The sequence below is a fragment of the Falco punctatus genome (genome assembly GCF_963210335.1).
Source record: "Falco punctatus genome assembly, chromosome: 8".
NCBI classification, from domain to species: domain Eukaryota; kingdom Metazoa; phylum Chordata; class Aves; order Falconiformes; family Falconidae; genus Falco; species Falco punctatus.
In genome coordinates this window covers 15,158,806-15,185,826 of record NC_137588.1, presented here as the reverse complement: position 1 = coordinate 15,185,826, position 27,021 = coordinate 15,158,806, and the positions used below count along the sequence as shown (strand labels likewise).

At 38.7% G+C, this 27,021-nt stretch overlaps 1 protein-coding gene and 1 long non-coding RNA gene across 6 annotated transcripts in view; one reads left to right on the top strand and one right to left on the bottom strand.

Moving 5' to 3' along the window:
- Nucleotides 1-27,021, top strand: part of PARD3B (par-3 family cell polarity regulator beta) — a 412,825-nt gene that overhangs the window by 113,365 nt on the left and 272,439 nt on the right. For all 5 annotated transcript variants that reach the window (XM_080400254.1, XM_080400256.1, XM_080400255.1 and 2 more), the window contains one exon: nucleotides 11,586-11,757. In XM_080400254.1, coding sequence (XP_080256380.1) covers nucleotides 11,586-11,757 — 172 coding nt within the window. The remainder of the gene's footprint in view (nucleotides 1-11,585; nucleotides 11,758-27,021) is intronic.
- The window catches only part of LOC308068896, a 39,654-nt gene continuing 31,785 nt past the window's right edge, over nucleotides 19,153-27,021 (bottom strand). The window contains exon 2 of the long non-coding RNA XR_013930181.1: nucleotides 19,153-21,930. This is a non-coding gene — a long non-coding RNA (uncharacterized lncRNA). The remainder of the gene's footprint in view (nucleotides 21,931-27,021) is intronic.

Here is a 27,021-nt window from a genome sequence, read left to right as displayed (position 1 = left end):
AGGAAGCGAAATGTACATTCAGGTGGTTAGCAGGAGTGTAGCCATCGTGTCAAGGCCAGCAGTTTCTTCCCTGTATTTGGCATTTGTGAGGCCACAGGCAGACTATTGTGTCTAGTTTTTATCTCCTCTGTGCAAGAAAGGCATTGACATACTTGGAGCAAGCATAGCACAGCATCATCAACATGATCAGGGGTTGAACACGTGACACGGCGGGAGAAGGGTAAGTGAACTTCATACGACAAGGGGGATCTTATTGCTGTCTAGGACTAGTTAATGGGAAGGTGTAGAGGAAACTATGCCCTACCTTCTTGAAAGTCCACAATAAGAAGACAAGTGTTAATCGACACTAAGTGGTCATCAGGAAGAATCTAATAAAATATGAGAAACATGTGGAAGAGGGTTTGGGGATAGCGTTGTGTTGGGGTTGTGGTTTTTTGTGTGTATATGCGTGTGTTTTTGTTGTTGTTTTGGGTGTTTTTTACCATAATAGTAAAGTAATGGAACGGGTGCCCAGAGACTTGCAAAATCTTCATCCTTGGAGATGCACAAAACTGGGTTGGGCTCTGAGCAACCTGAGCCAACTTTGAAGTCTGAGCTAAGTGCCAGTATGGCCCTACTTTGAGTGAAGGACTGGACCAGTGACTTCCAGAGATCCCTTCCAACCTTATTTGTTCCTGTGGGACCTGCTCATTAGACTGGAATCTGGAAAAGATCTGAAAGTTGAAGTGTTTAGTTACAAATACAAAGTGCTTTTTAACATCAAAAATTATTGCCTAGAGTATGAGGAGCCGTGGAAATTCCTAAGAGTTTCAGTTACACCCTCTGATCTTACTGAAATGGTATGTCTCTTCACCACAGTTTATTTTGGTTTCTGTTTCTGAGGATTTTCACATGTCTATATAATGTGAAGGTTAGCAAGCTACCTTGGACACCTCTACTTCCTTGAATTTTGTATTCAGTATATGCAGCTGTGACACTAGAAAAGAGAGAATAAGTACAAATTGTTGGTACTGCAAGTACATCTGGCAGTGTACTGAAGGGCAATGTTTTCTTACAGCATTTGCAGCTAAGGTGGGTCAGAAGCAGAGCAGTTAAGAGAAGGGGTGCTGGGCTCGCTAAATTCATTTTTCCCAACTCCCTTTCAGCCCTGTGAGCTCCTACATCCAAATCAGGTGTGACTGGAATGGGGAAAGCTAGAAAGAAGCAGCCCCTCTCCTGCTTCCCTATCAGCTTCTGCGCTTTTTATACAAAACGTGCAATGTTTCAGCCGCCTTAAATGGCATCGTTGTGATCAGACAGTTAATGGGGATTTGGGAGAGTCCACAAACGTGCATGTGGATGGGCTGAAAATTAGGCATAGTTTGACCTGAGTGGGAAGGAAAGGATTGGAAAGGAGGACTTGGGGGTACTGTGAGGGCTAACAAGTGCAAATCTACATGCCTACTACACCTTGCACGTGATTCTGTCCTGGTGGGATTGATTGTTGGTTGTTGCCACTTTGGGTTCCTGAGAAACCCTGCTAAGTTAAAAAGCCTCAGCAATGAAGAAGCTTGCCAGTCCAAGAGCTGCTCAGTTTCTTCTTACAGCTTTATCTGTAAATAAATGCTTGCCTTAAAGCAGTATTTTCAGGTGAGATAATTCACACTATGGAATTACTATAATTCATATTATGATAGCAAGCATTTATTGATGTTTACTAATGATATAGTAACTAAGATGTTACTTTCATTTCTAAGGATAACACTGTCTTATTTCAGATACCATGGCACAGTATTATTTTTCCTTTTCAGTGACTGATTACAGTAAGTGCATTTGACAAGCACAGCAGTAGTAAGAAATGCAGTCTTTGATATTAGTATTCACATTTTTATAGTTCCATTTTTAAATGCACACTCCAAAATCTAACTTAGCTTCTGTAAAGTCCATATAGGTGAAAGAACTCAGTTTCAAGGTAAACGGAAAGTAAATAATCAGTCTTGCATTTTGCAGTCCTCCTTCCATTTGTGGTTGTTTTTTGTTGGTTTTTTTTTCACTTGGATAGACAAACAATAAAAACAAAAGGGCATTTGTTATCTAGTAAAACTCGGAAGCTATTTCATGTGAAAACATAATGAGTGTGACAGGCTACAAATAGCATTGAACATGAATCTTTTGCAGAAGAAAGGAGGAATGTCCTTTGGTATATTTACTTCAATCAACCCTAATAGGGCTTGTTTTATGTGTTTTACGCATCCGCCATCATAATTATAAATCCTTGACATTTTAGCACTAGCATTTATATCTGCCAGGGAAGCTACCCAGAGTCAACCCTCAAGGAATGTCTGTATTGTTACTATGGATCTCCATAACAGCTCTTAAGTAGTTACTAAGTGGCTTAAAAAAAATTTACATCTCAGTCATGCTTGAAGGGCTCATCAAACTTTGCCACAAATATCAATGTTAAGTACCCAATCAGCTGCATTGTTTGAATTACAGTCACGTGTGCTCACAGGGAATTAGAAGTAGTACATTAGGTCTCATCAGTCAGGTAGGTTGTTGGTTTTTTTTCCCCCCATGACCTTTCACAAAAAAACCCCCCAACACCAAAAACCCAAAACACACACGCACACACACACCCTGCAACAAAACCAAACAAAATCCACAAACCTCACCCCCAACAACAACCAACCAACAAAAAAAACCCAACCCTAAAACCTGCCAGTTCAGCTACAGGGAAGTAACAGGAAGATAAAGGGTATCTTTTGATTTGATCACACACACAAAACCAACAGCTAGACTCTTTGAAAAGCATGCACAAAAGTTATTTCTCAGGCATGATTTATTAATACAGGAGTTTTTTTGGCCTTTGTAGAATAGTTGGTGACCTTCCCAAAACAGCAATTAAAAAAACCCAAACACCACCACTACCCCCAACAAACAAACCAAAAAAACCCACCAACAAAAGCCATGAGAGAAATTACACCAACCTGCTAAGAAACTTTTAGAGATCTGGAAACTCATGTTCATAAATTTAGCTAGTTGCCCAAATTCAGTGATAAGACAGAGAGCTAATGCAATACTTGTAGTAACAAAGTGGTCCAGATGTTTTGATCTCCCAGAAGAAATGGAGAGTTCGCACCCCTTCCCACGGCTGTAATGTCAGTAATCACAAATCGGGTAAATTCAAGTAAGTGCAGTCAGTGTATTTTTTCAACAAGCAAAAGCCCCATGGGGTGACTGGTAGTGCCGCAGCACAGGCTCAGCGGGAGGGCTGGGGCAGGAGCTCCAGAGGGTGAACGTGCAGTCCTTTCTTTACATGCTGCTGTGTCTAATTAATTCTTTTAGGTGTAGTAAGTGGTGGGCAAGAGGAACTCCAGATTTCTTGGGAAGCAGATCTGCTGATTATAATGTGGAGCCTGGAAACAATTGGTATCTCACTGTTTGGACAAACTTTTACAGCTTGGTGATCATTTGAAAATCTCAGCTTAATTTATGTTGAAAATGGTTAAAGTATTACCTCTTGGCATGGTGCCTATTTATGATGAAATACAAATATCTGAAGCATTTGGCAGTACAGAGGACCTCCAGTAGTCCTGTGCGTTTAAACCAAAATAAATCCTGCAGGTCTTTGCCAGTCCTGGCCTCGTCTCCCCAGCTCTGTCCTTTGGGTTCTGCCAAAACAACTGTACTGTCGTTTGGGTAAGGATCCCTTACTGGGACACCCTTTCCCTTTCCCCAGAAAGAGCTGGGACTTGGGCTGGGTCTGGTCTCTCCTTTCTAGGCATAGTGCTTCTCTTGCTGTTTTGTATTTTCCTTGTATCCTTGAAAAGTTTTGAGAGCAGAGGCTGCCAGTGTTTGTGTTGTGTGCTGTAGGATTCTGTTCTTGGCTACTTTTAGACAGTACCAGAAGAAAACCGAATAATAAGGGTAGGAAAAGTGTCAGGTGGTCTTTGGGAAGATACTTTGGTGTATGTAGTTTTGGCATGTAGGTAAACAAGATGAGCTAATCACCATAGCTTTCATGTAATGTATCTGTAATTTGTTTTCATATGTAGGTGTGAAGGAAGGCTGCCATATGGTGTGTATATTGGTATTTTTCCTTGACAGCCTTTATTTTTAGTTAAAGGAATTCAAAGGCAAACTATTATGCAAGAACACCATTTCAAATACTTACCAGTATATACCAGAAGAATAGCTTGAAAGGACATTCAAGAAAGGCTGTAGAGCTCCAGGAAAGTTCTAAATTGAAAAATTAAATAACACTTTCATCCATTTTTGAGGTACCATAATTACCTCCAGTTCTGTCTGTGTTGCACTGTTACCAGTCTTTCATCTTTTAATCATTTGAACAGGAGTCTTTCATAAGTAATATATAAAATCTGATTTTACAGTAATGAGATTGTGGAGTTCAAGACAACTTCTGTGGTGGCTTTATGAAGTTTTTTTGTTCAACATATGGTACACTTTACTCTAGGTTGTCTTGCCTTGATCCCAGGTGTTCTTGTCCCTTGTGGGCATAAATTAAAAGTATAACCTGTGCCTGTGGAAGCGTTTCTCTTAGGAAGATGGACTCCTTGAAAGAACTGCAAAAACGTTGCTGCTGTGGCATTCAGACCTTGTGACATGTATACGCACGGTACTCTAGCGTGTGTCACGGAAGTGGGGGCACAAAAATCAGTCCATCTTCATTAAAGGAGACAGATATGTCACTACTGCAAGATTACAGACAATGGTAGTCTAAGGAGATGTTAACTCAGTGATCTGTTGACAGAAATTTGCTTTGTGTGATTGACAGAGCTGTGGCAGCTGGAGGATGGAAAGTTGCTTCTCTTCCCGGTTTAGTTCACTGAACGGACCCACCATGGATCTAGCAAATTGTAGCACTTGTGTGAAGGAGCAGTGGAAACCAGTGGTTGGGAAAGTCAGGCCACAGCAGCCTCACAGTAGATGTCATCTTGTGTTTGGTGCCAGTGCTTGAGTGTTTTAGAAGGCTGAAACGTTTTAGGAGGCTGGAGTGAAGAACTGGCCTGGCCAAACACATAACCTTGCTGAAAGAAACGAAACGGGAAGGGGGGGGAGGGAAGAGAGAGGAGGAAAGGATCCTTTTCCTTTTTTGCATTGGTCATATATAGGCTGCTATCAACTGCAACCTTTCTCCATCTGTGTCTGGTTGTAGGTGCAAGCATCTGGAGAGAATTGGAAGTTCTGATCTTTAACTTTTTAAAATTTTATTTTGAACTTCACTGTATTCTGGTATCAGTGTGTCACATAGAAACACTGTGTGTCTTTCTACCTCTTTGTTATGTATGTGTAGGGATAAATAAAAGATTAATCCTACAGATCCCACATTGAGGGATCAGAGAACAAGGTAATGTGATGCTGTAGTGAATGTAATTTTCGGCTGTAGCTTGAGCCATCGCTTCTCCTTATGTCACAAAATTCAATTAAATAGTCACCGCTATTAATTCACCTGTCCTGACAGCTCTTTGTTAAGATGTGAGTGCTTTGTGTGAAGTCTTTACTAATTGACCCAAAAAAGGGAGAATTTTTTTGCATGTCATTTTATAACTAACTAATAATCACTCTTACAGGAGCACTAGCTGTCAGAAGTATAGCTATGGTTAAACAACCACTGGCTTTTTTCTTAAACGAGTGTTTGAAGTCATGGACAGGGAGCATCTGAGCAGGAAACAAACACTTCTTGAAAAAACAGGACGATTTCGCTACCTTTTGCTGTCCATAGTGAGGAAAGGATGTAAATAAAGTTTTGAAGTGGAAAAACTAAGAGGAAAAATTTCCATCCAACTTGAGTGAAAAATTTAGTACAAGTTAAACATTTACTTCCTTTCTGTGCTTTTGAATATATCATTCTAGCTGTTGAAAATTGCATCTTTTCAATCATGTACTGATGGTAGCCTGTGACTGGGAACTTCTCGTGGTGAATTTTTTCCTGGCAGCAATTGAAAGCTAATTAATTTAATTGCAAGCAAGCTTTTATTTTGCCATTTCTCCCTTAGTACCTTGTGTACATGTCTGGTATTTGGGGTCAGAAAGGAAATAGTGGTGTCTGTTTTCTAATTCAGTACAGAAAAGCTGGTAAAATGTACAGGTTTTAACCTTGTTAGCAGTAATCTAGTTGTCAAAAGTGTAGTTTGAAGAGGAAAATAATTACAAAACCTTTTTATTTAAAATGATGTATAGGGCAATGGAAAGTCAGCTGTTTCTGGTTTAACAGACAAGTGCCTTAAAGCAAGATCTGTAAAATTCTGCTCTTTGTTCAAAGGTGAGGATGTTTTTCTTTCAATTTCTGAAACTCCGTGAAGTTGTTTATATTTAATTTATCTTAATCAGCAAGAACTAAAATAAAACTGTTGCAATTTCAGTTTGGAAGGACTTTCTTTTCCTGCTTCTGGTGTATGTGGTATATATCCCAGTACACAGTGAAGCATGGCTGGAGTGTATGAGCTATGCACTTGAACATGGCCCTGCAGCTGCCTGCCAAGGGAGTGACAACAAAGCAGCTGCGGTTTGGGCTCCTGGAGTAGCGTGCAGCTCATTTTGGACTGACTGAGAACCCCTGGAAGGTGTAAAATTTTGCATGGGAACAAGTGTCTTGTGGGGATTTTTTAAAAATGAAATAATGCATCAATTTTCTGTATCTTAGTGGCCAGTAGTTCCCAGAGGTAAAACATGCTGCTGCTTTGTACTCAGTCCCCTGCAATCAGTAATGTCATCATCTGCTGTTGGTATGGACCTTTATACATATCAGGGTTGATCTTAATTGAATGTGTGTGTGTTGCTCTGTGTGTTTGGGAGTAGTATAGTCACATAATTTTTATGTAATTTTGTTTTACTTTTTTTGGGAGATTTGCAATTGAAACATTAGTAAACTATTGAATGAGCTGTGCCGTAGGACACCATACAAAGTTAATACATTGCCTTGTAATAAGTTTGCCACTTATTTTGATCAACCAAAATGCTAATAAAATAGAACTGTTCGCTATTGCTGCCTTGTGTTGTGACTCTGTCAGTATTACTAGGGAGGAGTTTAATAATCAAAAGTGACAGGAAAGTGCTACATTTTTATAACTATTGACTGTCTAGGTAACAGGTAGGTTGTGAACAGAGATTAAAATAATAGTGGGGTGTAGAACCATTTTACATATACAGAAATACGTAGATATCTTTCACAGCAAATACCCATGTTCTTTAAATAACCTTTTAATTAAGAAGATGCTTGAGTACAGTGTAAAAAAACAAACAAACAAACCTACAGCAAAGTACTAGCATAACTTTGACAGTTCACAACTGTCTAGAGTAATGTGTTAAATAATGTATTTTTTAAAAAAATAATCATCTGACCCACTGAGCTCACAATATTTATAAATATTGAACCGGTAAAGAATAAAGTAGGGTTGTAAATCTTGTTTTCATGGTAAGTTTGTGGGGGATTTCTTAATGTGTCCTGAAGTTCTTTTCTGTCAAAAGAGGTTGGCTGTCTGTCCCAATTAAAGAATTTTCCATACTGGAAATAAGTCAGTTACTACAATTATTATTTTAAATAGTTATTTACATAATCTTAATTGTATTCATTGCCTTTGAAAAGCTGATCTTTTTAATACTTTGATTGATTAGCAGTGTGTTTATAGTGTTAGAATTGCTACTAATAAGTGCTCCAACTGCAGTCCTGAGGGGTTCTCTCCTAAACAGACATTTTCGATAACAAAAGGCTGTTTATTCCACTGGTGGGGAATGGCATTGCATCTTTGCTACCTCCACATGCAGCACTGTAGTGTTTCCTTTTCCACACTCTCTAAAAAGTGGCAGTTTAATCATGTTACTTAATTAGAGGTGTGTTCCATACTGTAACGAAATAAATTTTCCTTGGTGGTTGTTTTGTGTGTTGTGTGGGGTTTTTTTGGTTGTGTGGGGTTTTTTTTTTTTTTTTTTTAAATATCCGTCAAAGTAGTGCCTAGGTGTAGACTAGAGAACTGTGGGCTTTTCACTGAAGTCACTCAAAGAGTGATGGCAGCAAGAAACTTCCTGCTTTCAGGCCGGCGTGAGGCCGATGTTTGCCGGGCTGTGTCACAGGGGCTTGCTGCTGGTGGGCCTGCTGGGGGCTGGGATGGCTGGGGACGGGGCGGCGGAGGTGCCTTTTCCTCCTGGCTCTGCCCTGGGAGTTGGGAGCAGAGGAGCCAACAAGTCTCCATCTGCTGAACCTTCTTGGTAAATGAGTGTGATGTCCACTTTAAGATGCAGAATGAATACCACCACCAAACCATTTGCCATCCTTCTGTATAATTAAGCAGGTGATGCCCAGCAGTTTTGCCCGCTTTCAGGCACTATGATTTCTGCATGCCATTTTGCCGGAACCCACCTCCTTTCTGGGCAGCTGCCAAGGCAGGTGTTCGCCTTGTAACATGTTAGCTCTGGGAGTGTCACCCAACATTGGGGCAGGGTGCCATGGGGCTCCTCGTGGAGCAAAGACGCTATGGTGGTGCTGTGACACTCAAAACTTTATTTTAACCTGCACCCTCTGCAAATGGGGTTCTCTTACAAAACCAGCGCCCAAAGCCCTCTGCAGGTCTGGTCGTTCAGTAGTGCCCTAGACCCTCTGCAGATGGGGTCGGGAGGCCTCAGCTGGGGCTGGGGGTACACACCTGCAGACCTCCCCCTGCCCCGCTTTGCTGCGCACAGCTGCCCAGGCAGCACCTGCTGGCTCTCAGGTGTCCCTGTGTCCCTGAGATTGGCCCTGGACCCCTTTAAAAGGAGAATGGGCACGTGGCCAGCTGACCGTGGGCCATGGCCACCTGCTCCAGAAGATGGAGCACGGAGGGTAGGAGCAGGAGCATGGGTCTCAGGAAGCCGGTGGAATTGCTGTCCTGTAGCTGCAATGCAGTGCGCCATTCTGGGCTGGCGGGTAGATAAGCTACCACACCTTACCATGATCTTACTTGTCTGATAAAATAATTTTGTATTATTTCTGCTAAAGTTTCACTTGAACTGCAGGGATATAAGGAAACTAAGTATGTGATAATACCTTAACGTACGTGAGCCTGTGAGAGTGGCAGTGCAGGCCAGACTGCTGCTCTGGTCTCTGCTGGTGACCAGTGGCAAGTACTTGAAGGTGGCATCTAGAAATAGGAGAAATCCATCAATGTTCTCCCCGTTTACCTTTCTGGTTTTACTACTACATGTTCTGGGGGTTTTGAGTCTGAGATAGTGCTTGCATATTTCCATTTAACAGTTCTTGCTGGTCTTTTTCGTCAGCTTGTCTAATTTTTTTTTAAGCCAGGCCCTGCTTTTGGCCTCTGCAATATCCTGGAGCAGTAAATCTAGAGTATTACAATATAATACAGCATTTAGTATGTGGGGTATGAAACCATGAGGAAACTCAGCTTGGTCTAGTTAAGGTATTCACTGTTTTATTCCCATCAAATCACAGCTGAGCTCCATTTACTGCGTTCTACATTGCAAATGCTGAAGTGACCTTCATATCCTACCGTTACCTAAAGTGTTTTCAGTGTCACAGTCCTACACACTGTCAAATTTCCTCTTCATTAGTAACAGCCTCTTTCTTAGAAATTGTTCCCACAGCAAAAGTGAGATGGACAAAGCAAATCTTTTGTAGGGCAATAGCTGTGGAACTTCTTGAATCATCATGGACTTCTATAATAACATGAATAGTCATTCTAGAAACAAACAAAAGATACCATAGGTGGTTGGTGTTTTTTCTGGAGAAAATTGCGATGATGTTGGTGTCTGCTCTAAGGCAGCATTTTTGGCTGTGTGTAGTTGTGGAGCATAGCGGTGGCCTGGTGGTAGATGCAGTGTGAACACCTGGGTAGTTTCCCTGTAATGCAGGAATAAGGTACAAAGAGGAGTGGTCTTTGTTATCGGAATTATATTTTCCTGTACGCTTTGGACAAATGACAAACAAAATGTATGTTTTAAAAGCTAGTTGTATGGTCGTGAAAAGGAAACAGGCTCCATATAGAAAAGGAGAGCAAGTTTTCTACCTAATTATTTAAGGGATTTTGTGTGTGTCTGAAAATGCATTGGTAAATATGAGCTGACACATTTCTAGCAACCAAATTATAAATGAGCGGAAGACCTGAAAATGTCAGTTTCTTCCTTAGGAGCACTTCAGGATTTTTTCGTTTCATTTTTCTTTTCTTTTCTGTCTCATACATTCATTTCTTCCCTTAGGCAAATGAGCTCCTTTAAATGTTTGTCTTTTTATTTCAGTATACTGTTCATCATAGGACATAATTTTTGACACTTCTTGGTAGTGTCAGAGGAGATTTGATGTACTAATGTTAGCATGTAGAGAGTGTGTATATATACCTTAAAATAACACACACAGAGAAAGAAAAGACTAAATCAACTCTTTAAACTTGTTTCTGTGTGTATCTTGATATTGTGTAACTAGTTGTGTGTGTCATGGTCTTTTTTTATGATTAGCTAGGAAAAGCTGTAGGATAATCCTAAGGATTTCAGGAAAAGTGAAATAAATGAGCACCTTAAGATGAAAATGTCTTTTAGAATGCTTATTAGGCAAAGTCTTCTCATTGGTTTAGATGCATTGGGAATTAATTTTTTGTTGGTTTTCTCAGAACTCTTAACACAGTTCACTTGTTTTCTGGGAACCATAACACAGTTAATATCTAGCCACATGCATCCAAGTCACTTCTGTTGATGAAGCTGTGTACACATGGTCTGATTACTTTCCATTAGTAGGGACCAAAAGGAAGATGCTTGTGAAAGGCCAGGTTAGCTAAGGCAAAACCTCACTTTTCTGGTGTTTTTTAAAAATCATTTTTGTGTCAACATCAACGTGAGTTTGGACAGCAGACTTTGCAGTCTGTTGTTGCTCAGTGTTGGCCTTCCTGTACACCTGAAGGTGTGGTGGTATTGGTGACCAAGGGGCTGTTCTCAGAAACAGTGTATCTGGTATAAACTTGCAGGAGAGAATGGGAAGAGGCGATAGATATGTGGTGGGTAGAGATGACTGTATGTGTTCCTAGCTGGACCAAGAATCTTTCATCCTTATGAAGGCTATGTTGGGTGACTAGAGAAACACCACTCTGTCACTGTGCTGGGTGTTTCTTGTCCTTGGAGTGTAATTATCAGGTACTTAAAAATAAAACATGTATTTGCTTACACATTACAGCTTCCATGGTTGTGTTACCCTTGTGCAGTGCGTCAGTCAGTAGCACTGTTTTTTTTTTTTTTAATAATAGCAACCTTCACTCCCAAGAATTAAATACTGTTCTGTGTTTTTAAGCATGTTCAGCCCTAAATGTTTTGGAATGATGTAAAATGCTCACTAATGGTAGCGTGCTACCTCTGAGAAAAGCACGTCAGCACAGGGCAGTGCTGAAGCATATACTTAAGTCATATTAAAGTCAATGTATTTAAACACAAATGTATGTGTTTTCCTGAATTTGTATGTTTATCATTAGCTGTTCTGAAATAAGATCATTGGTTTTGTACTCCTAAAGAAGGATAAGTTTTACTTTTTTCTTTCACCTTATTTAAAAAAAAAAAAAATAATTTTGGGAACACTTTAAATACACAGACTGTATTGTCTTTTGCTTTGATAGCTGATTGCTGTTTATGATGAGGAAGAAACTCAGCGTAAGACTGATGGCACCAATGGCAATTTGACAGACAGAAATAGCCCAGGCTCTTTTGAGACGGAGGTAGCGGCTCAGCTGGCAGCCTTTCAGCCAGTTGGTGGTGAGATTGAAGTGACTCCTTCTGCCCTAAAACTGGGTATGTATATCTTTGCATGAATATTTTTTTGATTCTTTGACCAATATATAGTACTTTCTTATTTCTTTTTTTCTTTTCTGAGTACGTCTGTAGTCCAATCTTATGTATTTAAAGAATTTCTTTAGCACCCCATTGTTTGCCTTGCAGTTCAGTGAAGACAATTACAATGACAAAAGCTGGGCTTTTGAACAATTGATGTTGAAAACTGCAACTGAGCATGACAAATTTACTCCTAAGCCTTGTATCCTGCTCTGTTATGCCCATCCCTACAGCTGGTGTTCCTTTTTCTCTCCTTTCTTTCATTGGGTAGGTTGCTGATAATCATTCATTGTAATCTTCTGAGAGCAGAAGAGGTAAAACCTATGTAGTGTTTTCAAGTAACAAAGTCATTGAAAAAAACCACTAAACCCAGCATTTTTATTGAGGAACCTGGGTTCAATGAGTGTAAAACTGCAGCGTGCAAATAGTTTTACTGATTATCTGAGCTAATACCCTGTTTTGGGGGTGGGAGGTAGAAAGGAGGAGATGCTGATTGCAAACAGTTCAGCTCTTTGCCTTTGAAGAAGTTGCACAGAAGGGTCTGTTTGCCTATCTGACTTTCAGGTGAGCAAACTGTGATTAGGAGAGGCTTCTGTTTAAGTTCCTCTTATATCAGAAGGTACTGTGTGAAGTGCTGCAACTCTGGTCCCCTGTGTTGTTTCAGCGTGCCTGGCAGGCCAAGAGTTCATGCACTGGTTTCCAATTATAAAGACCTAAAGTCTTGTACGTTGTGAACACAAAGCAGTTTGAAATGCTTTCTTGGATTGAGAAGCAAGCTTAGCTGTCACCTAGATACTAGATATACAAACTTTCAAAACCAGATTGAAGCTCAATACTCTTGCTTTCTATGTGTAAAGCAGTAGTACACTGACAGCATTTAGCAAATGAGTAGCGGTCAGGAGAGGGTTCTCTGCAGTCCACCAGAGAGCATGGTGTTCTTGAGTACTGCTGGCAGTCTCCTAATGGCATGCAGTAAAATTTCTGGGTATAAAGGGCTGCGGTAAGATTTCAGAAACTGTATGTTCACTTATCTGTTTATTTTAATTACATTTTTAAAGGAAAAGGCTGATTAACAAAAACAATGAGCTAAATAAAATTTCTAATAAAGCTTACTGGATGAGGGTATGTACCTTAATTTCTAACAGAAGTCTCTGCTCATTTTTGTGCCTTATGTAGAAAATACTGAAATTCAAGCTGCATGAAAATTTTTAGACTCAAACTTCTGTATTAATGGATCACTTCTATTTTCTTTATATTCTAGAACATAGAATTTTTTTTTCCTATATTTAATGACACACAGGAATTTCTCATACCAAAAAAATTTAGGAAAAGACTTATTCTTGCCATAACTTCTATGAGATTGAGCTGTCGTTTTGTTAAGCATGAGTTATGGAAGAGCTTGTGGCTAAAGGTTCAATGGTTGAATGGTTTGCCACTTCATTTATTGCATATTTTTAAATAACATTGTAAACACATTTTAACATGTTTTGGAAAGAAATTGTTCTCCATATACTTCTGAGCCATATTAAAAAGAAAAAAAAAAAAAGAAAATCATTGAGAGTGGTCTGTCTAGCATACTGTTGTGTGTAAATCGAGGGCTGGAGAGAAGAGCACTTCAGCCTTACACAATTTTATGTAAAACAGTCAAATGTTAGAGTTCTTGAGCTCAGCAGTAAGCTATCGCGTAGTTCGGTTTTCATAGCGTTTATGGAATCTTTCAGCTATAGAGTGTAAAGGAGATGAAATATAACATGAGAAGATCAACCAATTAGGATTCTATTTTGTTTTCAGTGCAATACTTTATATATATATATACACATTTTAAGTTTTAGATGGGTGCTTGCTTCTTGAAATAGAGAACTTAAATATAATGTGTATGTCTCAACAGTTCTCTTTCAGATTGTTTTATTTTACAAGGTAAATGAAAGATTTTTCTACCTGTCAGTCCTGTAAACTCAGTCCACACTCCAAAATGTAATTGTTTCCTCTTTTGGATTTTACATCATGGATTGCAGCTCTTCAGACTTAATTTTTGACTTTATCTTTTCTGTACAAGTCCCTGAACCTTAAATTATGTTCCTGTTTCCACTACAGGCAAATTGAAAAGTAAAAGAAGAAATAGAAGGACAATTTGGTTGCATCAATATCATTGATGCATGAACCACAGTAGTTTGGCTCTCTGTCTGATTATTGAATTGACTCACGCTTGCTAGCAGAAAGAAATAATAATAATTTAAAAAAGCTGTTCTTGGTTTGGGAGCAAGCATGTGATTAAATATCTACATAGCGAGCAAGTGTTTCTTTCCATGGTAGGGCTGTGCTTCGGGAACTGTCATGTGCCTGCCCTTTACAGTATTTTTGCAGAATGCCTTTAGCGATAAATGCAGGGAGTCTGTTGTTACATAAATTGTCAGGTTGTGGAACAATTTTGCCTATTAATTTCTGTTGAGTGTTTTATATTCTCTGAAACTAGATCCACAGTTTTACATAGAAACAATGTCCATTTTGTGACCTGCTTAGAGAATACTTAGAGCTTGATGTTTAATAAGCATGTGAAACTAGAGACTTGTTCTTAAAAATGAGAGGATCAGTACTGATTTTGAAAATTCACTTGAGATACTGCCTTCGAACTTTTTTATAAATTGTGTATTTGATCCTGTTTAGGTATAACATAAAACTAACTTGTTTTAAAGCCTTTACTGGCTAGGTAGAGCTGGCAATGATGAGGGAATTTTTTATTATTTTTATTGTATGATTACTTCTTTTAGGGTTTGGGTTTTTTCTGGTGGTCGGTGCTATTGAGAATACTGATCGACTTGAGTGTGTCTGAAGTCGTAGTTTTTCCGTTATGTAGTTATTACCCTTATCTTTTCCTTTATCACCTGTAACTTTTATTCTAGCTCACTTTCAATCTTACATTTGACTTGAAAGCTAGAAGTACCTTATATTGCTTCCACATACTGGCAAAATGTTAGAGGAAACAAAGTTAGTTTGTTGTTTTACTTATTATCAGATTACTTCTTTAATACTTGGCATGTATCTTCTTAAAACAGTTCAGGAAATAATTCAGCTATTTGTTTTCCCTGAAATGTATGCTTCTGTACTTTTGAAGCTAACTCTGTGTTGTCAAATAGGTGAAATTGTGGGCTCTTATATTCAGTTTAGGAAAAATGCAGGAAGACTGTAACTGTTCGTGAACACAGTATCTGCTGTGTCCATAACATAAGGTGAGGTGCATACGTGGGTGCTTTCCTCCTTCCCCTGCAGAGCTGGGTTATCAGGTGGTGTTGCTGACAGTGGCTGAATTCAGACTGCAAAGTAAGCAAATACCTGATAGTTTCTTACAGCTGAAAAGGCTTTACTGCAGTTTCTGATACTCAGGGATGAAATTGAGGGAAGCACAGTAATTCTGTTAGGTATGTAGGTCTCAATTTGGTAGTGTTTTTTGCATCGTAGTATTTTCCTGTTAAGCACAGTGAAGTAGTAGTTTCACCACAGTTTAGTTTTTTGCATACTCAGGGGTTATAACACTTACTGAAACCTGTCATCATCCATTCAGATGTAGATGAAAACCTAATGATTGTCGTGTACTTTTGCACGGGTACCCAATGACCATAGTCTTCTGCGAAGTACCAGTGCTGCCTTCATTCTTGTCTGGACAAGTAGTGCTGTATTTCTGTAGAAACATGAAGACGGGGAAGGGGCATTACTTATTTTGTTTCTGTTCAGTGTAGATCTAAATATCTACCTTTTTTGGTTTAGTGAGCAGGAGAGTACTGATAGTAGATTCTGCAGAGGGGCCTTGGGTTCAGTTACACCTCCAGTTCCCTTTCTGTTTTTTGTCCATAATTGAAGTATAGTGCAAAAGAGTATCACGGCTGGCCGGGATTTGTTAATTGTACCCAGTTTCTTCAATTAAAATAAAAAAAACCTTTTTCTTTTAATACTAAAACTCTTGGTGTATGTGTTTCAGTTGACAAAGAAATAAATATAGACCTGTTATTAAAAAAAACAAAATGAAATCCCCATTTGACAGAAGATATGATTGGGTAAAGAATATGTTTTGTGCTACAATAGAAATGGTAATAAAGCAGCTGTTAGTTAATATTACAAAATTTAGAGAAACACACAGCCATTTAATGTGTCTGATCAGCTGTTTGAAATAGTGAAGAAATGATCTACTGGGTTTGGTATTTCTGTGGGTAAGTAGAGAACATGAGGACACGGTTGTGAACGGGCAGCAGAGAGAGCTTGTCTTGTGAGACTGTTCCTTGTGAGCAGAACTCAGACTACACTAGTGATGTGGACATTGCAATGAATTTCAAGGAATGGTACAGGCAACTAAATTCCTGAATGGCATGGTAGGTGGTGGAACAGGAAAGGAGAACTAAGAGGTTTAGCCTTTTGGGTTTTTTCACTGTATTGGTTTGTTTTTCCCCTTTTCAGTCCATATGGGCAGGAAGGAGAGCACTGTTTACGGAGGATTAATTTTATGGACATGTCTTTTTGAGCTGGAAATGCCTTCATGATTGTCTTAGTGTTTCATTTGCTTTGGCTGATAGATGATCGTTGAGTGCACACAAACTTAGTTCTTGCTTTTCTCTTGCTCCTCTCCTTGGTGTTAAGTAGTCATGATTTTGCCCGGAGGAAGACAGTATTTGGTGAGACTTGTCACTTCTGAATACTAAGGTAGGGAAAAAAGTGAGGTATTTGTAGGTATCTCCATGATGGGTTTTCTGTTGTTTTAGTTATTCTTACCTCTTTCTCCTATTCTTTGGGAATTGGGTTGAAGATTCCTGAAGCTGTTTTCTGAACACAAGCATTATGGGAAACAGATGCAATTAGGTTACTTGGGTTATTATAATAAAATTTAGCTTCTTAATGAATTTATACCTTTACTAGTGTTTGGTTAAAATTGAAGTTAGATAAATATTGCTTAAAATAGTTATTGATAGCAGGTTATAAAATTCTCTTCCAGGAGTTTTTGGAAGATTCTCCCTTGATAAGCTTGATGGGGCTTAAATTGTTACCTCCAGGGTATGGGTGTGATCTACTTCTGTGCTGCATCAGAGCTCAGACAGAATTCCTTCTCTTCCTTGTCTGCTTTTAAGTGGAAGTACTCTAAGTAGACTTGGGGGCATTTTGAACAGCATTTATTTCGTTGGTTTTCCTCTTTCAAGTTGGTGTTGAGATAGTTAGATATACAGGCAATGTATTCTTTTTAAATACAGAGGAAACAGCAAGGTTGTGGGTTTTAAAAGTTAAGAAAACAGCTGTGAACTGAAATTGTTCATTTGATAAAATGTTGCTAATGCTTGTATACAGGACACATGCTGTGTCAGAGTAAGTAGGAAAGAGTTTTTCTTACAGGAAAGCTATCCTGGTCATCTTAGTCTTGCAGTGTCAGTTTGTTGGCTGAGTGTTCAGATGTTGTCAGTACACTGAGTGTACTACATGCACGTAATAATTCTCTCCTGTATGACTCAGGGAAAATTAACATTTTTAAATTACTAAGTTTTAAAAGAAATAAATTGTGGAAGCACGTGCTGCCTTCTGTGGTTTGAGGCAACACTGCTTATTTCTTAAAGCAAATACGACTTTATTCTGTTTCTCTGCATCAGAAGACAGCTCTTATAGTAGCGATATCAAACGTTGTTCTGTGTTGTTCATCAGAGGTGTTCTGAGGATGAAACTATACTTGATAAATTTTTCTCCCCTGCAGCATTCAATTTAATCTGCTTTTTAAAGAATTGTGATGATCAATTAAAGTCGTCTTATGTTCCTAAAACAAATTGTATCTGTTCTCAGGCAAGCTAAAGGTTTGAAGGTAACTTTTCATCTCTGTCAGAGTGCAGGCTTGGTATATTTTGACCTCATGACTTAAGCTTGGTATTACTTAGTTGTCCTTGATTCATGGAACTGAGCTTTGCACCAGCATAGCTAGTTTGTCTTTGTATTGCAGCAAAAGAATACAATAATGCTTTCTCTAAAGATATATATATATATACAGTAATTTTCCCATGTGTTTTTCCGTTTTGGTTGCCCATTTAGAAAACAAGCTGGTCTTTCCTTCCTTTCCCTGTACTCAGAATTTAGTAGCAGTGTAGGTAATAAATTTATGTGCATAGTTGGTTACTAAAGAACCTCCTTTCTTTTTAATAGCCCCTCTGCCTCCAATTTCCCCAAAGATTGTTTCTCAGCAATTACTACCCTTGTCTCTATTCCATTTGCACTTGGTTTAATGTGCCGTACTTTGGGGCAAGGGTGTATCCCCATAAAAATATATTAAGTAGGGAGAAAAATGTTTTTCTATCACAAGTTATACATTTTTCTGAGTCGCTCTCTGAATGTTAATTCCCAGCCTTTTATTACCTCAGGGAAGTTTTGAGGAAGGTGATGAATGGGACTTGGAATGATGGAATAGATTCTATTACAAAAGTCTACCCTGCTTTTTGACACATTTTATTTGATGTCAGTTTTTTCCTCAGATTTTTGTCTATTTTACTAATTTTGTAATGTTGCTGTAAGTATTCATATGTTGTTATGGTGCATAGCTAGTTTCTAAGGTAGTATCTCTTAAAAAGAAACAGACCAACCCACTTAGTAAGCTACGTATTTGCAGCTGAAGGTTGATGATATAGCGTAGCCTTTCAAAACGTACTGGAAGGCTATAGAGCAACCTCTGTCAGTACACTGTAGTGCTAGGTAAGACAAAGGAGCGTGTATGTATGTTTATAAATCTCTACAGTACCGTGTGCTGTGTTATCTCTGAGGCAATATGGCAAAATGTGTATTTCAGGTTGAAAATCAGCCTGCTAAGCTTGGCTGATTGATAGTTTGAAATTGTTCAAGTTAATAAAAATAGGACTTCAACTAAAGGTCTTGAGGTAGTAATCACTCCTTTTTTTTTTTTTTCCTTAAGAAACCAAACTAATACAGTTTTACACAATTTTTTGTAATGTTTGTTTGCTAACGATTCTTTACTGTTTGCTTCTGTATGAACGTGTTCCAGTATACAGATGAACCCATCTTTATGAAAGTCATTAGAGTAGTTACATATAACAGTTAAATGATTCATTCAGTTTGCCCATTGCCATTTAGCGCTCTCATTGCTTTCTGTTTAATTTACCCTTTCAAGAGCCTTAGTTGATAGTTAATTTTTTGTCTCTTTACTTTGAAGTGCCACTTCAGATTTTGATTGTTTTTCACAACAGATATCTAGAATCTCAGCCAAGTAAAGTGGAGAGTTTTATGTTTACTACTCCTGAACATAGTGGGCAAAAGATGCACCTCCTTCCCAATATGTTGCACAATTTTCCCATAGACACACTGGCTGTTGATTTATATTTTTCTTTCTTTGTAACTCATTCCTTCATTAGAGGGAAGTCTGTTCACTGTAGATATTAAGGAGGATGTAGTATGTTCACTAGAAAGATGAATCCGGCAGAGTATTTTGGTTATCTCTTTTTAACTCTCCCACAAAAAGGGACAAACGACCCTCTGTGATTGAGTCCTTGTCATGGTTTACCTAGGTCCTGAGTTAGGATAGGGAGGAGAATTGGAAAAAGGTAAAACCTGTGGGTTGAGATAAAAACAGTTTAATAATTGAAAAAAATGCGAAAACCCAAAACCAAACCAAACTACATGCACCACCCCACCCCCCTGCCCCATAATAATTGTAGTGGAGAGGGAGAGAGGAATAAAACCCAAAGGGAGAAAACCCACCAAGTGATGCATAATACTGTTGTTCGCTATCTGCTGACAGATGTCCAGACAGCCCGAGAGCAGTCAGCAGCCCCCAGCCAACTCCCCCGGTTTATGTACTAAGCATGGCATTCTGTGGTATGGAATATCCCTTTGGCTAGTTCAGGCCAGCTGTCCTGGCCATGCTCCTTCCCAGTCTCTTCTGCACATCCTCACATAGAGGGTAAAGCATAGGAAGCTTGAAAAGTCCTTGATTTAGAGTAAGCACTGCCTAGCAACAACTAAAACATTAGTGTGTTATCAACATTACTCTCATACTAAATGCAAAACAGCACCATACCAGCTACTAAGAAGAAAATTAACTCTATCCCAGCCAAAACGAGGACAGCTTTTTAAAAAAATTTCCTACATAGATAGTCATTTTACCATTTTAAATGATAAGACAGATTAATAGGGAATGATTATTCACTTTCCTGGCCACGTAAAAAGTAGGAGTATCAAACAGAACAATCGTTAAACAGATTATAAAGCAAAACAACCCTAAATTAACTTCATGAAGCATTCAACTAAATTGTGTAATTCAGTGTTACAAGCCAAAAATCAATGAGTTACAATAGAATTGGACAAATTCAAAGGTGGTGGCTCATCACTTGATGGATAAAATACAGTGGTCTAGAGGCTGCTCTGATTAGAGATCTTTCAAACATGGTGTTTTTTGCAAGCTGGTAGGATACAATGCCTTGTTACGCCTTCTCCCCAAGTATTTCCTGCCACTGTTAGATGTGGGATAATAGCTGAGGTGGAGCCAACAGAGCTGCTCGTATGTTCCTATTGCTCCTTGAAACCTCGCAGAAACTTTCAAGTTCAGGAGGTTTCACTATTTTATCTTAATGGCTTTTAAAATTGGCAGGAAGAAGTTTGAAGTTTGAGACTAAAACTAGTTTATCATGACCAGAATAAAAAATTAGCATAACAAGACTTCTTTTCTAAAGAAAGGTCAAAACAGAAATGGTTTGTAATTTAGATCAGATATATAAAATACAGGTCATATTTAAATATTAAAAAAACTATACTGGTGCCATAATTTGTGATACTCCTTTAAAATGCCATTAAAATATTAGAAAAAATGTATTATACTACTCTACTACTAGCAATTAAATGCTACCAAAGTGATATTCAAGCTGTACAGTTTAGCTGCCAAAGTTTTAAAGAAAATTAAACTGTTGAATGGTGGAAAAGTGACTGCATAAGCACCTGTAACTGATGTTAGCTGAAGTGCTAAACCAGCTTTTGGCAGTGTGGCCTCTTTTGCAGGTGCACAGAATATTTTCTTTCTGTCAGTTTATTCAACTAGTACAGTTCATTAAGTATTTCATTTGAAGTTGAGAAATGGGCTGGGAATTGAAATAGAAGAAATGCTTATTTTCACCTTTCAATCTGTGAATAAAAATGAGGTGTGAGAGTCTGAGATCTATTAGTTTTAAAATCTTATAGGATATATTAGCCTAAAATGATTGATTTAAATTCAGTAACTACAGATAATATGCTTCTTAAAAAAAGTCAGTTTAATAGGATGAATACTTTCTGCTGTGTCCAGCAAGTTGGATGACTGAGACGACTGGTGTTTTTAAGTATATCTAAAGTTTAGTTTCCATTGACATCTGAATGCCATTTGAAAGAAATTATGTTTAAAAAGAAAGAAAGAAAAAAAAAACCCACAACCAAAAAAACCAAAAAACAAAACACCAATCCCCCAAAAATTTCATGCATGTATAGGGAAATTCTAATGTAACACTGGTTGTTTTTTTTCCCAGATGATACTTAAAAAACATAAAATGTTTTAAGGTGCCCTAATTTTTAATGCTGTGTCTCAAGCTGGAAATTGGAGGATGTACACCAGTTGATGGGTGCACAGTGATGGTGTGATTCACAAAAATGTTTCACCTGGACAAGAATAAGAGAAAGCCTGGCTTGTAGTGGAAAGTGCTGATTCTTGTTGGTAATGGCCAGTGTGTGGTCATAAAGCTCATGATCAATCTGCCCAGCAAGGATAAAATTGCACATTTTACTAGAGCTTGGGTTAGGAAACAAAAATCTCAACTCCCTGTTCTGAGATGATTAATCCTTGTGCCAGGATGATTCTGCTGCATCTCCTTCCCCTCTGCTTGGTCTCTTCTGCGTGGTGCCTTGGAACCAAGACCCTTTGGAGCAGAGTAATAGTCCTCTGAGCACTCCAGTAAACTCTAGGTGCTCCCTGTCAGCATCATGAGGAGCTGAAAATAGGAGCCCTCTGTTGATAGAGGTGAGAAGATCCTGAAATTACTCTAGATTTGATGTGTATTGTGAGTATTCTTAAGTGTAAGAAGAGAGTACCTGATTAAGATCCAAACTGAAGTCCTGTCCTTCAGCTGGAAGTTTTCTTGAGAGAAACTGTGAAACGGGGAGAAAGTAGCAGCATTGCTCTTACATCTTCTGTAGATACATACGTATCCTAGTGACTTATGAAGTGATTAATTTCTTTTCAAATGGATGTGGATTTTTATCCTAAAAATGGGATCTAGGTTAACTTCATTACTGAAAGAATGTAGGTGATTCTTACATGCCCGTTTTTGAAACTCCAAAAGCTATAACTGTAAATATTCCATAGCGGTTTCATTAAGCATCATTTCTGACAACGATGACACCAAATAAATTTAATTCTGGTCATAAAAAGTGAGAAAAGTTCTTGTGCTCGATAACTGAAATCTGACTTAGTATGTTACAGCACATACAACCAGAGAAAGTAGTTCTTCTGAACTTTATGCACCAAAGAACACCACTCCAAAACAGCCTCTGTTTAAAGCCTTTACTGGGATTTACTTGTAAGCGATTGCTTCTGGTTTTCTTTGTAAGAAAAATTACACCTCATTTTTAGTGTGATAGGGAAATACTTTGTTCTGCATTGAATTAATATGTAAAAGAGAGCTTGTTGGAAATGGATTTTCATCTGTTTATAGGTTTAAGTCAATTGTCTTTAACCGTTACATCATCCTAGTTCATTAATCTAATCTTATATCCATGGGAATTTAAAAAGTGCAGTATGCACTTTGGAAAGAACAGATAGCTGTAGATCTGAAATTGTATTGATAGGTGCTATTACGAGCAATTTAAGTTAGCTTTAAACATAAAAGTCACATCGTTGGTTCATTACATATTTAAAAAATAAAAAGCAGTGGTACAGTCCTATCACAAGGTAGAATGTACAAGCTCATGTCAGCTACATTTTAAGTACACAGCAGTACCATTACCTGATGCCTGGGGTGGTGGTAAGCAATAAATCTGAGGGTGACCAGATTTACCCGCAACGATGGCCTAGTGCTCTCAAAAAACGCTGACTGGCAGTACTGACTGTGTGCCTGTTAACGTGAAAATAAAAATAAGCATACGTTAAGGACCTTTCCTATATTTAAATATAAATTACTGTCCTGCTTGTAATATTTTGTTTCCAGTGCCTGAACTATTTCATGACGGAACCGGTTTAAAAGTAATTCTGACTTCCTGGTTTAAATGGTGTTGTTTTCGTTGTGTCTGCTCAGAGGTTGTTGATCTAAGGATAGTCTATGCTAAAGTGCAATTTCGCATTTGTGTGTGTATGCATATAGTCTTTATGGTGTTTTGTTTCAACTCTGACTTGAAATTTCATTGCGATTCGCTGAGAAGGAGCTTTAAAAAATACTTTGAGGCACATACAGATGAGAAAATAATTTGCCTGTCCAAGCAAGTGTAATTTGCAAGCAGGCAGCAGAGTAATTGTCATTGGTGTGGCCTTTAACAGTTGACAGTTTGATACATACTTGATGGACGGCTTTTCCCCCATCATAGTCAGCATTTTTATATGCAGGAGCAGAATTTAAAATTATGACTTTAACTGTGTAGATGTTTTATTGTAAATCTCTTTCTACACATTTATGGTTTTCTGTCCAAGTGTTACTTTTGTTCTTCTCTAAAATAGTTCTTCCTTGTTACCTGGAAAAACAAACAAAACAAAAAATCCTCATAATATGTTGGTGGCCACTGTGCCAGTGGTAACACATGTGCTTGCATTTCCTGTGTTCCTTGATTTGTCACCTTACCCAAGAGTCATTTGAGAGTGTTTGCACCTGAAGCAATGCTCAAATGAAATTTTAGTATGTAATCTGACTGCATGATAGATAACACAGCCTACCAAAAATGCTCGTGGGTTATGAACTCTGGTTGTCTTCAGCAGTTTTCTGCATTTGGTGTTGTAACAGCAACCTGCAACCTAAATCCCAAAAGATAAAAGGATTTCAGCCTGGAGGTGAATTGTGCTTTTGTAGGAGGAAAAAAGGAGGCTTAAGAGCAAAAGAGCAAATTAAAGAAGGTTCAGAATAATCTTTTTTTTGTGGTAGTGGTCACCCTGAGTGGTGCTCAGCTGTCTAAATTTAGGCATCAAATCTGATGCCAGGACTCAGAGCCCAGAGACTCTGAAGAGTTTAGGGGGACCCCAGCAGGGACAGCTGGAGCTCCAAAGTTCCCCTGAACATGTTCAGATCCAGAATTCCAAACCTTACGTTTGGAATTAAGAACACTGCTGTTGCACAGTGTTCTTAAACCCATCACTTCTGGTTAGTCAGCCCCCTCTTAAACTCAGGTGCTGATTTTTGGTCCACCAGTGCACTTAAGTGAAATGAGGCAGGGTGCACTCCTATTCAGGGTACGTGTTAATGTCTGTGCACAGCTTTTTGGTGAAATTTAAAAAGGAAGTAAAATAAGAAAATAGGATTTAGTCTGGCATGGCATACATGCCATGTTTCTTTTGCCATTGTGTTGATGCAAGTTTTCAGTTTTTAATTGTGCACAAATGGCAGAACTTACCTCCTTTTTTTATTTTTTTTTAATGTAACCAATTTAAATTGAAGTGTGGTCTCTACCATATGCTTGTTTCAACCATATTTGCAGTTAAAAAATATTTCCAAAAGAGTTCAGGGAAAATACACTGTTAACCATGGGTCTGTGTAGATACTAATTTTTGAGGGTGATGCTAGCAAAAGTAAAAGATCGATCTACATGGCTGGAAAGTAAACGATACAGAGTTTAAGGAAGGAAAGCTGCAGGACTTTTTCTCATGAGCTTAAGTCAAAGAGTATATATTGTGAATAAGGCTGAGACATCAACACGTGCTTAAAAGGTGCTGTGGTACTGTCATAGAAGGTACTCTGTGCAAATTTTGAAAGAAGGGGAAATACACCCTGAAATGACTGAGATTGAAAGCTGTCATCATGAAAAAAATTTTAGTCTTGGACATGTGTTTGAATTTTCATTATTTGTAAATTACTGATGCAATGCAGCAAGATGAGGATAACTTTTTTTTTTTAAGTGAATTCCTTAGTTCAAAATATGAAGAGCTACTCTGGCATGAAACAGTAGTGCTTGTAAATAACATGTTTGTATGATCAACTTGGTATGCAGAAAGGAGATTTTAGTGTGTCTCATCATTCAGAGAAAAGACGGATTTTTTGTTTGAGCTTACACTGGTTGTTGTAAATGTTCAGCACAAATGCAAGAGCACGAGTTGAGTAACATGGAAACACAGCATGGCAAAAGGAAAACAGTAAGGAAAAAGGCAACATTCTGTTTCCTTACAGAAGAAAACACAATAATCTCGTTAATTAAATGTGGGTGATTGTCTGTAGTATGTTTGTAATAAATGGTATCAGTGGTAGTTTTTCAGTACATTTTATCCATATCTAAGGAAGACAGGGATGAACAAATTCAAGGTATGTATGTATAATGGATGTGGTCCAACTCGTGAGTCAGGCTGAATCCTGGGCAGTGGGATTTGGAGAGGTTTCTCTCTTCCGGAGTGCAAAGGAGCATTCTTGGCTTTCAGGAGCCCGGCGTGTGCGGTATAGAAGAAGCAGGGAGAGGCTGAAAAAGGGAAGGAGGTTGCAGGAGAAGTGTGGGCTGGGATGCACTGAGCATCAGGGAGCAGCCTGAGCCACAGAGGAGGTAAGAGGAGATGGAGGAGAGTTAGGTAGCTCAGAGAGCTACTGTCTCCTGAAAGAGATTAAGCAATTCTCCCCGCTAAGTGGGAGAGTACCACTTCTCAGGTCTTTCATCTTCTCTTCCTGCTTGCTGTTTGTTTTCCCCTATTAGAGGGCATTTTGGTTCAATTTACTTTTGTCAAATAAAAGGTGGTTTTCATGCTCCAGTGTCTTTATTGTTTATGCATGTAAAATAAGGGCCAGTGGGACTGTTTTGGATAACTTTAGCTAAAGTCTACAGCTGACTTGGTTCACAGAGATGTTACGCTTTGTGGTGTCTTTATAAAAGAAACGATGTTTTATGTCCGCAAACATATTTTTAGAAGTTAAGAGAATAGACTCTGGTTTTCTCTTCAACAAGCAAATGATCTGTAGGACCCTAAAATTTGTAACAAACTAGGAGAAAAGAGAAAGCATTACAGACAGTGGTCGAAAAGTCCAGTTGTTTTTGTGCAAGTAGGGAGGCATTCCAGATGAGCACCATAAATTTCATAGCCTCATGACAATAAGCAAAAGCTTGCCGGAATAAAAAGGAATCAAATAGCTGCAAGGCCATATTCCTGAATTGGAGAACAGTATTCTCTCCAGCCCTACTGCTGCTGCAGACTTTGGTTTCAAAGTTCAGACAGCTGTAAACTGAGAATTGGATAATGTAATTTGCTTTGGTTTCCGTAGAAAACAGTGGCAGAAAGCAAATAAAAGGTGGTTTTCAAAACTGAGGACAGGGGGATGTGGTAAAAACAGCACCCTGCAGCACTGAATACAGGGAGCAGACCGAAGTGCTGAAGTATGGTCTGGTCTTAGTAGACAGGCATTATGTGAGTGGTGCAGTAAAGGAGACATCTTTCAACTGCTGTGTGAGCTGGGAGGCTCGGGAACAAATAAGGGTCCTGTCTCCCAGCAGTCACAGTGATGAGAGACTTCATCTTTCTCTCAGCCAGAGGAATGAGAGAGAAATGAGGGGTTGGTTGTAGGAGACAGCGCAGGAAAAGGAGAAATCTAATTTCAGTGTTGGCTTTGGGACGAGTGAGCTTGATGTAAGTGATCTTTTTGGGTAGGTTGGTTCCCATCCCCTGTTTCCCACTCCCCCACCCCCACTTGTCCCTATCTTTGGCCTCTTTAGTTGACTGTGGGGAATTTTTTTTTACCCACTTTGGGTTAATGTTGATTTCCTGCTGTGGAAGGAGGCCAAAAATGAGAAAAGAAGCTAGGTTGATTGCCTTAAAGAGTATAAGCGATAGTACGTTTTAATTTGAAATTTGAGTATGACTCATTGAGTTGTGAAAGTTTTACAAAAAAGGTGCCACTGCAAAGAGCTTTCTAGTAGTTTAGCAAGAACATCTGTACTGTTGCTGTTTATGTCAAAAGGAGCTGGAGGCTAAATTATGCTGAATCATACAAAAGTTTCTCAGCATCTGTTTTTGAACTGTTGTATTGAAGAGAGACTGAAAATTGGATACGGGTCACCAGAAACACT